This window comes from Fusarium subglutinans (assembly GCF_013396075.1).
Source record: "Fusarium subglutinans strain NRRL 66333 chromosome Unknown NRRL66333_c0000010, whole genome shotgun sequence".
NCBI classification, from domain to species: Eukaryota; Fungi; Ascomycota; class Sordariomycetes; order Hypocreales; family Nectriaceae; genus Fusarium; species Fusarium subglutinans.
Genome location: NW_023502073.1, coordinates 1 through 15,833, shown reverse-complemented (window position 1 = coordinate 15,833; position 15,833 = coordinate 1). Strand labels below are relative to the sequence as shown.

General features: G+C 50.6%; 4 protein-coding genes across 4 annotated transcripts; 2 read left to right on the top strand and 2 right to left on the bottom strand.

The window, feature by feature from the left end:
* Positions 1-1,942: 1,942 nt before the first annotated feature.
* On the top strand, positions 1,943-3,055 carry FSUBG_1656 (uncharacterized protein; the record flags this gene model as incomplete). Its single annotated transcript, XM_036679346.1, has 1 exon — positions 1,943-3,055. The coding sequence occupies one exon, from the start codon at positions 1,943-1,945 to the stop codon at positions 3,053-3,055; it is 1,113 nt and encodes a 370-aa protein (XP_036542795.1).
* Positions 3,056-3,374: 319 nt separating this feature from the next.
* On the bottom strand, positions 3,375-4,100 carry FSUBG_1655 (plant basic secretory; the record flags this gene model as incomplete). Its single annotated transcript, XM_036679345.1, has 1 exon — positions 3,375-4,100. One exon carries the CDS (start codon positions 4,098-4,100, stop codon positions 3,375-3,377), a length of 726 nt encoding a protein of 241 aa, XP_036542794.1.
* A 1,287-nt stretch (positions 4,101-5,387) lies between these two features.
* On the top strand, positions 5,388-8,893 carry FSUBG_1654 (STU1; the record flags this gene model as incomplete). Its single annotated transcript, XM_036679344.1, has 3 exons — positions 5,388-5,855; positions 5,908-6,932; positions 6,985-8,893. 3 exons carry the CDS (start codon positions 5,388-5,390, stop codon positions 8,891-8,893), a joined length of 3,402 nt encoding a protein of 1,133 aa, XP_036542793.1.
* A 1,570-nt stretch (positions 8,894-10,463) lies between these two features.
* On the bottom strand, positions 10,464-14,298 carry FSUBG_1653 (rho GTPase activator Rga; the record flags this gene model as incomplete). Its single annotated transcript, XM_036679343.1, has 6 exons — positions 10,464-10,610; positions 10,662-10,795; positions 10,845-12,674; positions 12,730-14,037; positions 14,121-14,160; positions 14,212-14,298. The coding sequence occupies 6 exons, from the start codon at positions 14,296-14,298 to the stop codon at positions 10,464-10,466; spliced, it is 3,546 nt and encodes a 1,181-aa protein (XP_036542792.1).
* Positions 14,299-15,833: the final 1,535 nt, after the last annotated feature.

Genomic DNA, 15,833 nt, shown 5'->3' with positions numbered 1-15,833 from the left:
TTGTGCTTATCCACTCCAGCCACTGCGGATTTCGGACAAGACGCGGCTCTAGTGATGTTGAGTCGGAGGTCGGTGGCTTTGAGTTCCGGCGGCTGAAGGCGATTTTGAGGTCGGTCGGAAGCCCGTGAGATGCGACGTCCGTCAGATCCATTGGATCGGAAGACTCGGCCGGGCCGTCAGCTTCGACAAAGGGTCAAGTAGGTATTGGGACCGGTAGCTCCGGATATAAACTACTGTATTGTCTCATCTCACTTACTTATATAGGTAGTTAATAATAAAGCTATTTCTCCCCTCAGCCATTATAATGCCGTGCACATTTTGGCTCATTGAAGAATTGAGGGGAAACGCCAAAGTCGTACGCCATGTACGACAAGATCCCACCAGGCGTCGTCATATCGTACCTGGCTAACAGACCGAAACCGATGAGACCATGCTCGGCTCTGTTAACGGAGCCAGGCTGACTCGAACAGCAGGCAATAAGTCCCGACAATCGGTGCCGCGCAAGCAAATTACCACGAGTCCATATAAGAGACGGACAATCTCACGTACTCGTAATAGGCTCGTCTTATTACTATGGGTGCTTTGCGCCCAGCACTAACGATGAATACAATGACGTTTCACAGGCAGCAGAGTTTCAGGGGCTTGTTCTCATAGACGCTTATCGCGAACTGACTTTGGTGTGTCAACAGTAGAACAGAACAGGCAAGATTTCTTGACATGTCTATTTACCATTTTGAGTGCAGCCAAGCCAAGCGCGTGATAGGTACATAGGTCGGTCGCTTGTTAGTCGGCGCTGTAATGCATATCACACATCACATCGCATCACGTCACGCGCCATCCGCAAGCGTCGACTGAGAATTGATGTTGATTCTGATCTGACAAGGTGAAGAGGAGTTGATGATAGGTATATAGAGATGAAGTCAGATGAAATCAGGAAACAATTGTTATTTGAAACAATTGTATTGTTATACATACTTTGGTGTTAGTTACTTGGCTGTCAAAGTTAAGTCAGTTCTCAGCTGGGCAGACAGAATGTGCGACCAAGTCCGACTCTGAGTCGTAGTCGTAGTCGCTGTCGCTGTCACTGTCACTGTCACTGTCACAATTGATTGATACTGAACTTAATAGGTTTGTTTAAATGCTCCCTATCCCACCTCTTACGTCAATTTCTCTTCTACCCCTTCTATCGTTCCTCTGAGCCTGCACCAAGCTCCTTTCTCTGAATTCCACTGTCACTCTCACTTGTTGTTTGTGTCGCTATTGGATCTGCAATCTACTTGCCTACGTACGTACGTACGACGTGCTCGACTATTTCTGTCGCTTTTTGAGAGAGGATGCCTCATCCTCTGGTGGCTACAGGTATGTAAATCAATCAATCAATCAATCAATCAATCAATCAATTCACAGCGCCACACTCCATCCATTATCTCCCAGTCTTTTGATTATCTTCTCTGTATTCATCATCTTCATTGCTCCTCCAGGCCAAGCCCATGGATGTTGATTACCCCGCGTCCAAGCTTGCGAATCATAGTGCACGTCTCGCCTGTGTCTGCCTGAGCTGAGGCCAAAAAGAGTGTCGCCTGAGCCACAGCCAGTTCTAGGTCGAGTCCCGAGGCTGCCTGTGGCGAATACAGATGCCAGAAGCAGCACGAGGCCTACGCAAGCTCAAACTTCCCCTTGATTTGCCTCCAGCTTCCTCCAATTTATTCGTTATTTCTGCCTTTACTTTACTTTACTTTATTACTCGAGTTTCTGGAAAGCTCTCTCTTTGCATTTGTCTTTTTTTGTTTTGTACAAAAAAAGGAGATTTGTTGTCTTCTTCCTGTTTGCTCGCTTGACAGCTCTCACTCCACTCTACTTATTAACATCCATATCCATACCACTTCACACCTCTCTTTTCTCTTCCATCTGCAGTCTCTCTGCTCTGCAGACTTGAGGAACAATGCCTAACCATATTGTCCTGGCATCAGGTGCCGTAGTCGCTGTTTCGGTCGCTATCGCCACCACTATTGCCATCTTCGAGTCGCCAGAAGTGCGACGATACGCCGACGATGTTCGACGGCGGATAGCTTTCGCCCTCCACTCCATGGGCGAGGGTATCCAACCCCCCCACCGTGAGCCCAGGTTTAATAGACCTGAGGATGCCGATGGCTTCTTCGAGTCCCGTCGTGGTGCTGGTGCCGAAGCCGGTGTTGACGCTGATGAGGAAACCCGCCGACGACAACGTGAGGAGCTGCTTTATTGGAACTCGGTCATGCTAGAGAAGCAAGAGAAGGAACAAAAGGACAAGGAAATCGACGACAAAACCCCCGCGACCATGGTTTCATCACGACGAGGCTCTTCATTTGATGACTTCCTTCGTCAAGATGAGGGTGCTGAACGAGGCGCTTATGTCTTTAACACTGGAACTGATACCCGCGCAATGGATGACGGTCTACGACGTCGTGGCGATGGTTCCCGCGGCTTCACTTCTCTCTACACCAATCCTTTTGCCGACGAACACAACATTGATCAAGACGAACTAAACGACGATATTGAGCAAAGCCGCCATCTTTCTCCCGCTCAAGACGAAATTTCCGACATCTACAGCGCCACTACCCAGGACCGAGATGAGAAGCCCGCCGCTCTTATCGACACTGACCCCACCCCCGCCCTTTCTGAGACAGCTTCCTCCGCCACCCTTGAGCGTGAAATCGGTGTCGACGAGTACATGACCGCCGGACAGGAGGACCGCGACGATGCTTATTCCTCCATTCAAGCCTGGGCGCAAAACACCAGCCCCGAGTTTTACTCCCCTCTTCCCGTTACCCCCAGCGCCCCCATGTCCGAGCCTGAAATCATCAGCGACGATGGCATGGTGACACCCACCGACTCTGTATCTCTCGTCGGCTCCGGAGAGGATATTGCTAACGATGCGCAATCATCTCGCGAGGGTGAGACTGGTCGCTACTTCGATGTCATGAGCGAGAGCTCTGGCATGGCTACACCCGCTAGCTGGTCTGAGGTCGGCAGCGTCATCAGCGAGAGCGACGCCCACATTCCTATCCACCAATAAACTATGTTGTTTGGAAGTTTTAAAATCACCAATTCGGAATATAGGTAGGAGAGAGCCAGTGTAGGAGTAGGATTTTGTTTTGAGAGTTATATATCAGACGTATACAGACGCTTCGTGTCTGAATTCTTGGGTTTTCATTTTGTCTGGAGTTGGAGTTCAGGTTGCGGTACCAAACTTATATCCTTAGCACCTGGCTAATCTCGTTTCTTTAACAAAATCTATCGACTCATCTGACTCTGCTTGCTGTCGTATGTGAACGCCTTATATGCATCAGTAAATCATTATCGGCGCCTACATTTAATGCGTATCTGTATATATACTACGGCTCAAGCTTCTCTTTGTAATCGCCCCAAAGCTGCTCAACCGGCCGCCCAACCAGTTCGGTCCAGAACGGCTTCTCTTCATATTTCTGAATCCGTAACTTCTCATTCAAGCGGCGGATAGTTCCCTTTCCAAACCGCTCCTCCAAGTAGTCCAGGAAATAGGCCGTTTGCTGATAGCCAGCGTCCCACTTTCCATTGCTCTCGCGTTTCCAGTGAGGAGGACTAAGAAGGCAGTGAAGCCGCACCCAGTCGGCGATTCCTTCGATCAGGCCGCCTGGACAAGTTCCATGGCCGTTGTACTGAAGACAGTGAACGAGCTCATGAGTGAGCACACCGTTGATTTCCTCTGTACGACGAGATATGGGGTGAATGTTGGCAATATACTCGACTGAGAAGTGAATCTCTTTATGATCACTGTCCAGGTCAGAGCCGGTGGTATAAGCTACACCTGACATGCTACGCAGGATCACCGTCACAGATCGTGTTGTCGGGATTGTTGTGGTAGGACACGTGGGCGATTCATACAGGAGCGCCAGTACATGCTGGGCCGCCTTGGCGAGGCACTCCGCAGCATTGACAGAACTGAGAAATACCGCAGCCCCAGGGTGAGAGAGGTCGCGACACTCAAGGCGCAGCTTGGGGACCTTGAACTTGCCGGCGCCGGGAATATCGGGGCCATTCCGTGGGCCGGAGGGAGTGGGTACTTGGATCGCCGGTGTCATGATCGGGGCCCGAGAGAAGATTGAGGCGGGGGTTGGAATGGGAGTGACTGGGGGGAGATGAGGCATATATAAGTGCGTGGTGGTGAATCAGGGAGAGGGTTTAAGACGGGCGAACCACGATTTTGATGTTAGGGGTTGGAGTTTTCTGAGATGTTGAAGTAGGATGAGGATGGAATGTAACGGAGGGGTAAGATTACCTAGGTTAGAAATGGAGGCTTGCTGGGTGAAGATGAAAACGGCAGCTTTATGTGATCGTAGAAAATTGGATAAATAATCGAGTCTGCGAAAAGAGAACGAGAATAGCGCATACGTGTTACTGAGATATCATGGGCAAGGTAAAACAAATGGATCAATGATGAGGCTGTACATATCATGATTGAGATGACCCCTCAGTAGAACTGAACAGGGGTATTAATTTAGTGGCTAAAGCTCTGGGAGGCCCCGCGAAGCTCTCTAGGCTCTGTACGACACAGTGGAGTAGCTTTTTAGGCAGTTGCATCAAAGCTTGGCGGGACATTCTTCGCCAGGGCAACTGCGGCAACCTTGTTCGGGCAGATTGTTTTTCTTTGCACCTGCTGCGCCCGACAATGACATTGACACCCAACCGTTTTACTTATGATGACAGCGAAACCTCAAGAAATAGATGGATACTTTAGTTTTGAGTGCCTTTAGGAGAATACAATGCACTTCGGAAAAACTCTAACTGTAAATATATCACATAAACAGCGCATCAGGTATCAATGATCCTGACGTAATACAGTGTTTGGGGTCCTGGGATTCATTTCTGGACTCTACGGCAGATTACAGCAATCATGTAGGGGTGAGCCAGCTTCGTCAGCTCGTGCTATTGGCTACAGCACCTCCCTACCTACCTACCTCTACTTGACCTAGGTAGGTACCGACGAAAAAGGATACCTACCCATCTTCATCCTTAGTGCCACAACCATAACATCAACACAACAAACAAACAACAACTAAAAAAGAGCCCTCTCACGCTCTCAATGCGCACTCTCAACTAAAGCGATTCTTCTTGTTTCGCTCTGTCCCCTACGGACTGTCTCGCAATTAAAGTCACAGGTATGTGCACTTGCGCTTCCGACCCCCTTGTTTAATTTCCGGGCAACACCATGGCCAGCGCATCACATCACCATGATACCCTTCGGGAGAGGGGAGAGCTACTTTATCCCACTTCGCGTGGCCTGCGCGTCTCACTCAACCCCTCATTGAATCTTCATCCTGATCGCGACTAATGCCCTTCTGCTTTACAGATTCCTCATAGATTCACCCATGGCCGACACAAAACTTACCGACCAGCAGGTCGCTGACCTCAACACCATCCTGCGCGGCGACGGAAGTCTTGACTCCAAGGTCCAATATGTCACAATCATCAAATCGGGCATTAAACAACACAATGTCCCTGAATCCAGTGTCGCTCAGCTGTTCGATGGTTTGCGCGCAGCTACTACCTCGCAGCATGCTGCTCTGGTTAACGCTGGTTTCACTGCCCTGAATCATCTCCTAACGCGCCTCTCTCGACAAGACCCCAAGCTCTTATCGAAAGAAGCTGCCCGAACTTTGCCAATTGTCGTCGAGAAGCTTGGCGATCACAAAGACAAGTTCCGCTCCCTCGCTTCGCATTCGCTCGTTACTCTATATGCCGTTGCGCCAGCAGATGTCGAACGTTTTGTTCGAAACTCAGCTATGAATGGAAAGAACCCTAGAGCAAAGGAAACCTCCATGAGTTGGCTACTACAGGTAAGTGCTACCACACCTGCTGCGCTCAGTCGGGTGTGCTAACGGAGTACAGATGCACAAGGAGAATGGCCTGCCTTTCCGAGGTTACGTCCCTGTACTCATGGAACTTCTCGAGGACGCCGATGGCATGGTACGAGATGCGGCCAAAAACACCGTCATTGAACTTTTCCGGTCTGCGCCAAATGCTGCCAAGTCCGATCTTAAGCGACAACTCAAGAACTTCAAGGTACGACCTGCAATTGAGCAAGCTATCGTCAAGGAGCTCGCCCCGACATCTAGTCGCCCCGAGACTCCCGCCGCCGAAGCCGCCGCTCCAGCTCCCCGTCCAGCTCTTTCGGCCAGTACCTCATCAGTAGCACCAGCTGAGCGTCCCATCACTCCTGGAATCGAGACCAAGCCAGAAACTCTCGAGCCACTGTACGTCAACACAAACCGCGAGCTGGACGACATTTTTAAGGAAATGGCGTGGTTTTTCGAGGGTAAAGAGTCGGAACAGAATTGGCTGAAGCGAGAAAACTCCGTCAATAAACTGAGGCGACTCAACGTGGGCAACGTTCCGTCTGATTTCCCAGATACCTTTCTTGTTGGGGTTAAGAGCATGTTGGATGGTATCATCAAGGCAATTACCTCTCTGAGAACCAGTCTCTGCAAGGAGGGTTGTGCTCTTATCCAGGAGATGGCTAATACGTTTGGTCCTGCAATGGACCCCATGGTTGAACTGCTGATGCAATGCTTTGTCAAGCTCGCTGCAGGAACCAAGAAAATCAGCTCTCAACTTGCCAACGAGACGGTTGACATAATTCTGAGCAAGGTTTCATACACTCCACGCTTGATGCAGCACATCTGGATGGCTTGCCAAGACAAGAACGTTGCGCCGAGAACTTATGTTACAGGATGGCTCAAGACCATTCTAAAGAAGGAGGCCCAGCACAAGCATCATATCGAGCACACAGGTGGTGTGGAGTTGATCGAGAAGTGCATCAAGAAGGGCCTGGCTGATGCTAACCCTGCTGTAAGAGAGAAGATGCGATCAACATATTGGGCTTTCTGGGGAATCTGGCCTGCAAAAGCAGATTCGTAAGTTGACTTGCTCCCGTTTCTGTCATTTCTTATGGCTAACATGAATTAGCATCATGGCCGATCTGGACGGCACTGCCCAGAAGCTCTTGAACAAGGACCCCAGCAACCCTCACTCCCCTAAGAAGGGAGAGACGGCTGCGCGACCTGGGTTGGGATTATCCAAGAGCACAATGGGCACAAGCAAGCCAAGTATTCGAGAGGCTATGATGGCTCAACGAAAGGCGAACGCAGCAAAGAACCTCCCGGCTCGACCAGGCTCAGCTATGGCTCACCTTTCACCCGTGAAAACAACTACTTCCACTACATCAACAGCAGCAAGCAAACCATCAGGAACCCGGACTCGCCCAGAAACTGGTGGCATGTCAGGTGCTCCAATGCGGCCAGCAAGGAGGCGACCAGAGATGGCAGCGCGTCCTGCGACGGCGGGCCCCTATTCCGTGCGTGACATGGATGCTGGAAGTCCTGAAAGTATCAGGTCCAAGACACCCAAACCCCGTGAGACCACGCCTAAGAGGACTGCTCCTCGGCCACGACCTGGACATGCTTCACATGCCAGCGAATCCAGTCTTGCGTCACCTACGTCTGTGAGGTCAGGCACCAAGCCCGCGGCTTCACCTCGCACAAGTCCTACAAAGTTGAAGCAATCACAATCTGCAATGCTGCCTATGAGCAGCCCCTCCCGAGCAAATGAGGACTTTACTCTTGTTGTTCCAAATATGGCTAATCTGAGGGCCACGCAGAAGCCTGCACCAGAGCCTCATCTGAGGGCTCCTCAGGCGAACCAAGAGGTTCCATCAGAATTAACCACTCCTGTGCTTGAGGATTCACCACACATTGTCCCAGAAGCTACTAAAGAGACCGCGCCAGTCTCAGAGCCAGAGATAGCCCCTGAGTCAGCGGCTGAAGCCGAGATCCAGGCCGCTGATCAACCTATGGAGGAGGTTGCTGAACCTCGCGTGGCCGTCTCAGAGCCTGTGGTTGAGCCTACACCCCAGCCGTTGGAAACCGTGCAGGCCGAACCTGTTTCAGAAGCGCATGGTTCGACACTGCAAGTGTATGAAGACCCGTTCACTGATGAGCAGCCTTCTCCAAAGCCGACCTTTAACGTTCCTGTGCTGGAAGACAAGCCCATCAACGCTGATGCAGGCAACCTGCCCAATGCCCGTGCTCAATCCCCCGTGACGCAAGACGTAGAATCCTCTGAGAGAACAAAGCAGAGCTCACGACTGCTTGAGAGCGGCATCACCAGAGTCAAGGCCAAGACTCTTGATGTTCATGGATTCCGAAAGCTGCAGTCTCTTTTGCGTGATACCAAGGGCATCTTCACTGATGATAAGTTTGAGGCTCTGTTGATTGGACTCTTCCAATACCTGGAGGACCCTCTGTCTGGAGTGAGTGCCGAAAAGGCTCAGGATGTCAAAGCCCAAATCCTTGCTACAATCAGGCTACTCCTCCGAAAGGAGCGTGACAACTTCCAGCCCCATGTGTCCAGGGGTCTTGAATCACTCCTTGAGACACGCAGTGCTTATGATATCCGTGCTCATATCGTCAGTGGCGTTGAGGTTTTGGCTGATGAACTCGTCTCTATTGGCGATGGCTCTGAGATTGTTGTCGTCCTAACAAAACGTCTTCAAAACATTGACAGCTCGACGCCTGAGGGAAGCCGTATGCTTAGCACTGGAATGCACGTGTTGCGAAGCCTGCTTGACAAGAGACCCAACTTTATTCCCACTGATTCTGAACTTGGTCAGCTGGCCAGTCTTGCCGGTCGATGCCTTGTTTCTACAGACTCTGGTGTTCGAATGGACGCCGTTCAGCTTTGCGTTGCTCTTCACTCAAGGGTAGGTGAGCAGGTCTTCTGGAAGGCCCTGAAGGATGTTCAGGATGATCCCAAGAGCTTAATCACCTACTACATAGTCAAGAGACAGCGGGAGCAGACTCCTACAATTGCGGCCTAAAGGAACACGGTGACTATAGGCTTTCATCTGTTGGAGTTCAGGGGACATTTCATAGGTCAGGCGTTGGATGCCGAAGTTTCATTAGGGGCCGATGGTATGGCATATTGGTACGGAATGGCGATGTCAAAAGCAGGGGCGGGTCATAAAAAGGTGTCAAGTTTCACTTCCATGATGCACTGGCGGCAGAATCGACGTGTTTGGTTTCGCATTCTTGAGTTATGGCTATTGAATAGTCGAGTTGCTATGTTCTTTAATGCCCTGAGTTAGTTGTCCGGTTGTACATTTAGCTATTTGTAATTACTTGCACGTTTTATACACGAGACATTGGCCATTACTTGTTTAGCTCCGCTTCGATATTCTTGGTATGTATCAACCATTAGAAAAAGCAACATACCCTAAACCAACACAAGTAAATGAAAATCGCACACACAACATGAACCATAGTGTGGACCTCTAGCAAGCTAAGAGGCAGGTTTTTTATCTTCCTGGCAATGCACTGCGTGACCATCCATATGACCTGCATAACCACTAGTATCTTCTGGAAATAATCTGCTTTGCTCTTATCGTCGATCTTCTTCTTCGATATCGGGATCCAGTGCCCTCTCTCTGCAAGCCAGGTCACTGTTCGAGGGCTCAAGCGCAGTGATTATGGTCGTTCCATTGATTCGAACAACCGAAAAGCCTTGTTGTGAAGATCGGGGAAGGACAAGATATCGTCGACGTTGACTCGAACACCGCCCATGATGATCAAGAATGTGTAGGCCACGTCAATATCGATCTGATAAACAGTCGTATCGTTAGTAGATCTAGCAAAGAAGCATACGGAACAGGCTGAGGCTGGGTATAAAGATGCTATAAATATCAGCTGCAGGCTCAGGCTCAGGCTCAGGCTCAGGCTCAGGTGCTGGTTGGTCCAGACAGTAGACCTGGAGATCAATAGACATGCTTCCCCTCTTCACCTGCAGTAAAGTCATGCATGGCATCGCTCTCCAACATGATAGGTAGAGGTAGTTGCGTGGGATATATATACGATCAATAGTCATGGATAATATGGTGTTGATATGTTACAACCCCGACGAAACTGGCATCAACAAGGGCATGAAAGAAATACAGCCGTCACTCCCATCAGAGAGCGTGAAGAGTATAAAGAGATGTCCTATCGAAAAGAACTTCTGACCCCTTTTCGTCAACGTACAAAGATAACCAATACTCCCCCCTTTGCCTGCCATAACCCATCCTCAAACCCACCATCACCAAAATGCACAAGAAATTTGCCCAAGTAGCCACAGCCAAGCTAGCAAACGAACAAACAAGCAAGCAAGCGTGAGAAAAAGAATTGGATATCATTAAATGTCCTGGCACAAAAAACGCCCTGCGGGTTGGATGACACATGCAAGCGAATCCAGTCTGGGAGCTTGAAAAATCCAACAGTGCCCAAGTAATCTTTTCATGACAGCCTAGATCGTGCTCGTTCGTTGGGAGCAAAGCCCAAGAATCCACGACTCGGAGGCCTCGTTAGAAAGTCGATACAGTCTTCATAAGTCCGTTCCGTATAGAGATCTCGCGCTCCCTAAGCATCCTCGAAGATCGTGTTACTGTTCTCAATGACAAACTGTATCGCAAGGTTCTTTGCGTGCATGTCCGTCATCTCGCGCTCCAGACTCGTGTCACGCATGATGGTTGGCGCAAACACGACTGCCAAGTTCTTGGGAGACATCTAACCAACTGTTAGTGACTGCAGACGAAAGCAATAGTCAAGGCAACATACCAAGTTCTCCGGTTCACGTTGAGCAACGCGTGCAAGATGGAACATGAGGAATTCAAGACAATCACGATGCCTTTGAGGCATCGAAGCAAACGTCTTACGTAGGTGATCGCTTCGTTCCGTTTCATCGACGATAGCTGTAGGCTGTTAGCATCCCGTCGTCTGACAAGCCATGAATGAACTCACCATTTGATTCAAGAACTCGCTCATACACGTCGTATGTGAGCAAGGGGATAGGAAGTTTGCGAAAGTACTGCTTCAACACACTGGTAACAGCAGTGATATCCAAATCAGGATCTGAAATATCAAAGTTCTCATCCTTGCTGAAGCCGTCCTTAATCATGTTGACCTGAGAGTTACCACCAGTCTTTCGGTAGATACCTTCCTGGTCCATTCCTCTCAGTTCCACCTCTTCGATACATCTTGTGACCACACTAGGAATCTGTCGGCGCTCATGGTCGGCTCGCTCTGCGAGATCAGATCCAAAGAGAACAGTGGCTGGCTCAGCTGCGTCAACGTTGTTCATGGTGCCTGCAGAGCCCGACTTGGGCACGGCGTTCTTCTTGCCGAAGAATCCAAACCCTTGTCGTTCACGCTCGCGCTCACGCTCTTCTTGTCTCTTGGTTAGCGCTGCAGCTGCACTGTGCTTGTCATGCGAGTTGACGCCGTTAGAGGGAGGTCCAGCAGGCGCTTCGACTTGGGCCACAGTCATATTGTAAGGCATTCCAATATTCTCTCCGCTCAGCTGGCCTTGCTGCTGCATCCTCTCACGGTCGTTCTGGAATGCGACGACAGCTCTGTTGACACCCTTGGCCACACCTTGGGCCAATCCCTTGGAACCCTTCTTCCAGTTGAACTTCTTGGCTTGGCCCTTTCGGACTTGAACCACAGTTGGTCCGGCTTCGACGATGGGCTCTTCATCAGCAGGGACCAGAGTAGCACCCGTTGAGAGACTAGCAGCATCGAGGTTGAGCGAAGAGTTGTTGAGGCCGCCCTTGCCTGGTCCGTAAATACCCAGACCGCCAGGAGACTTGATATCTCCTCCAATTTGGGACTTGAAGCGTTCCTGGATCTGATGTGTTAAATCGTTGTTCATATCAGCGAGCTGTGCATTCTTCGATGACAACTGCTCAAATTCAAGGAGAGCACGGTCTCGATCCGCGATAGCTTGATCCTTCTCTTCAAACAAAAGATCCCGCTCCTCGTGTAGCTGCTCGATTGCGGCTGACATGGTCTGCTTGACCTTGTCAAGCTTCTGAACAAACTCCTTGATTGCTGAATCTTCAAGATCCCGGGGATCGATAGGTGTCTTGGTCTCCTTTGCACGCTCGACATATCCGGCCAAGACCTCCAGCTGTCGAATCATAATCTCAGTCTGGGTGTCAAGAACGGAAACTGTCTTTCGCTTTTCGACCAGCTTCTTGTTAAGGCTCTTGAGATCCTTCTCAGTAGTAAACTGCCTCTCAAGCTCCGCAACTCGCTGCTCAGAGTTCCGTAATTGCCGCTTAAGAAACGCAGGGTCATCGCCTGACGCCAAAGACATCGGGCTGCTGATCTCCTGTGCATGGTAATCGTCGGCAACTGGTGTTCGTGGCCAGCGAGGCGACTGTGTGGCTCGTGTGGTCTCGCTAATGCTTCTGGCATGGCCGGCTCTGTTCGATAGCTGGTTTGGAGACTCCACGCTGTTGGTGCGTCCATGTCTGACAGCGTTGGAAACTCTGCGGAGGATGGAAGTTGAGCCCTCGTCTGTACCTAGGATACGTGCCATGTCCTCGTCCATACTAAAGTCACCGCCGCTGCTCCATCTAGGCAACTTTGGCGAAACCTTGGGTGAGGTGCCGTCGTCCTTTGACTCCTTGCCACTAGGGTGGCCCTTGTTGTTCTGAGAGGCTGGAGGGATGGGAGCAGAACGAGGCTGCATGTAAGAATCGGTTGTTTTCTTTTGAGAGGGAGTCTGGCGGGTGGGTGTAGGATCATCAGTGGTGTCTTGTCGGTTTTGTCGATTGCTACCATTAACTAGGTACCTTTTGTCAGTATATCCGGTTTGACTTTTACCGAAGCGAAAACTTACCATTACGTCCTAGGGCAGCTGGAACTTCCTTTCGCGTAAGAGGCTTTGCGTTCTCTGGTCTCGAAGATGTTCTTGTTGACGAGTCCATAGATGCACGAAGCTCGTCCTCGTCTATATACCTCGACTCTTGGGATGAGCGAGACGCAGGTGTGGTGGCGTTGCTATCAGTGTGTGGCAGGCCGCCCTTACTAGGCCCGTTGCTAGTTCTCGCAGAGTTCGTCTCTGCAGGTAAACCCGAGGACTGTGAACTACTCCTTGAGAGAAGCTTCTTGCTCTTGGGAGCCTCCTGCAACTTGAAGTCCTCCGTAGGTGCGCGGCGACCACTTGTCTTCTGGCTCTTCTCGTCGGTAGGGGGTGAGCGTTTACTAGAATCGGTTCGCGAATTCTTAGAATGCTTGCGATCTGGAAGCTTTGGTGCAACGTCGTGCTCCGAATATGATGGTTGACGTCCCTTCTCCTGGAAAGCAATATGTGGTGTAGAGGTATGAGAGTCACTTCGTTTCTCAGACGCCGGTTTTGTCGCGCTGAAATAGTCCTTCGACTTGCCTGACTCTGGAAGATTATCTGAAGTTGATTTCGGCGTTGGGTGTGGGCTTGGGTCTAAAGCAACCGAAATCATGAAGCTATCGGCATCGTTAGAGGTATTGTCGTTGCGGTTCATCATAGTCGAGTTTCGGTTGCTTCGATAAGTTGTAGCAGGCAAACTTAAACCATCAGGCTTTCGTTCAGGAGAACGAGCTGGCCTGGAACTGCTCCTAGATGACGACTCGTTACGACCGTGATTTCGTGGACGAGGGGAAAGCTCTGTAGCAGTATCTGAATCAGGATCGACCCGGTCATTGGAAAAGGCATTCGGTGGAATGGCGTTGGCGGGAAGGGCGGGCAGTGACTTTTCCGTGATCATAGGCGAATGCTCTTTTTCTCTTGCTTTCGCTGCGGCTGCAGCTTTAGATTTTTTCCGTCTTCGTGCCATCAGCGTTTCGTGGCAGCCCATACAGAAGATGCCTTGTGAAGTCCGGGCATATCGTAAATTCTCGATTTTGCGCTTGCAGTTGCGACAGCGGAAACATGTTGCACAAAACGCCTGCTCCCCAGTCAGGATGGCTAGGTCTTCAATCTTATTGCCGCAGGCGCTGCAGCTATATGTGCAGTTGTTGCAGATGAGCGAACCATCTCCGAGAAGCAGTAGGTTCGCATCAGAGTCGAGCAGTGTGCCACACGTATTACATCGAAAGCAGTCCAGATGCCATCGGTTACCGGCTGTCAAAAAGTCAGCTTGCCCAAGGATACGGCGGGATGATTTGCAATCTTGCGGTGAGGTGCAGATGATCATCGTGGATAAGAGTGACACATCCCACTAGACGCAGCTAATGCTGAAGATTGTAACGTACCTAACTCAAACGCTTTTCCTTCTTCGAGGATCTTCCAAGCCTGTTAGCAAACCATTCCCCAATGTTCTTTAGGTTGAGTAGAACAGCATACCTCTCCGCAACCTTTGCAGGGGAAGACATCGTCGGTGTCATTGTCCATTCCAGGACTCTCCAAGTAATCCTCCACGATGCCGGTCATTGTGGGCAGTTGTGTTGAGAAGCAGCAAAGATTTGTCTTGGAACTTGGGATGAAGCGATCGAAATGTGGTGCTCACGGCGGATACGGCATTCAAGTACGGGGTTGTTGCAGCCCAAGGTAGCAAGCGACACGACGCAGCTAAAGAGCAGGCGTCATGGACGAGGTCGTAACGGAGAGCAAAGGGGTCGGTTGGACCAAGAATCGCGGAGCAAGTCGTGGGAGAATCGACGACGTAAAAAGGACGTTGTTGAGGCGGTCGGCGGGCGGTCGAATCGGAACGGGGTAGCAATATTTTGTTGATAGCTGTCGCACGGTAGTGGCCCTTCTGTGAGGGCGACTGACAAGAACTTTGAATGGAGTTCAAAAGTCAGGAAGCAATGGACAGCCCAGCAAATGTCAGGGTAAGGTCAAGGCCAAAAGCCAGCAGAGAGCGAGCGAAGTCGACGGAGCCAGGCCAGGGGGCGTGTGGAGGGTTTGATGAGGACAAGGGCCTGAGTGTAGAAACGGACCAGGGGCTTCTAACGATGGATTCGCTAGAGGAACGTCGGCCAGGTTGGAGATGAACAATACAGAAGGTTGTATTCGCAGATTCGACGCAGGAGGAAAAAGAAGCGAATGAATCTCTACGAGAGAGAGAAAGAGAGCTGGCGAGAGAGGCTAAGCTAAGCGATGTATGATGGGCGTTGTGTTGTATGGAGGGCTGTGTCTTGTTCGATTGGATCGGCGTATAACGAACGGACAGAGCTGAGCTAAGTGTATGTAAGATGGCGATGGAAGCAATGTAGAAGAAGAAGATGAATTCGGCGAAGAGAGAAGACGTAACAGAAAAAGATGACAAAGGGTTTTGGGTTGGAACTCCAGGTCAAATACAGCACAACAGCATAACACAGCACATTGATTGATGATAATACGACACAACAAATGGAAGGCAAGAAAGAGACAGCAGAGCAATCTGATCCGGATATGTCGTGGTCCTGGTTCACCCAGCCCAAGGAGACGATACTGTGAGGAATGAATGGAGACGGACGTCTAGTGAGGTGGGATCCGAATGGGGATGGGATGAACAGCCACTGACTGAAGGGCAGTCCCCAGCCCCAGGGCAGCCCGGGCAGTGAGCAGTGGGCCAACCCAGGGGATCATCCACTAAGGTAAACCTGGTAGGGACCCGACAGAGAATGGAAGGCAGCCCGGTGCGAGGGGTTACAGCTCAGGTACTGTACCTTGGGTTCAAGGGGAGAGAGAGCCCGCCCGTGGAGGGGAGGGGAACTTTGGGCCAACGCACTAAACGGCCCCTACCTTAGTTAGCCGTTCCAGGCCTAGCCCGGGCGGGTTTAGCAGCTGTGACCAGTGTTCTCCAGCCCGTCTCACGATGAGGGATGTTCCATCTGTCAAGAAGAAATGTCAAATGTCAAAGAGATGGAATTTAGCGGTCGGGCTCTTCTCACGCTGAAAGAGCAGGGGTTTGTAGTACATCAGGGGCCAATTATCTCTAGTGCTGTATCCGTATGTATGTATGTATGTATGTATGTATGTAT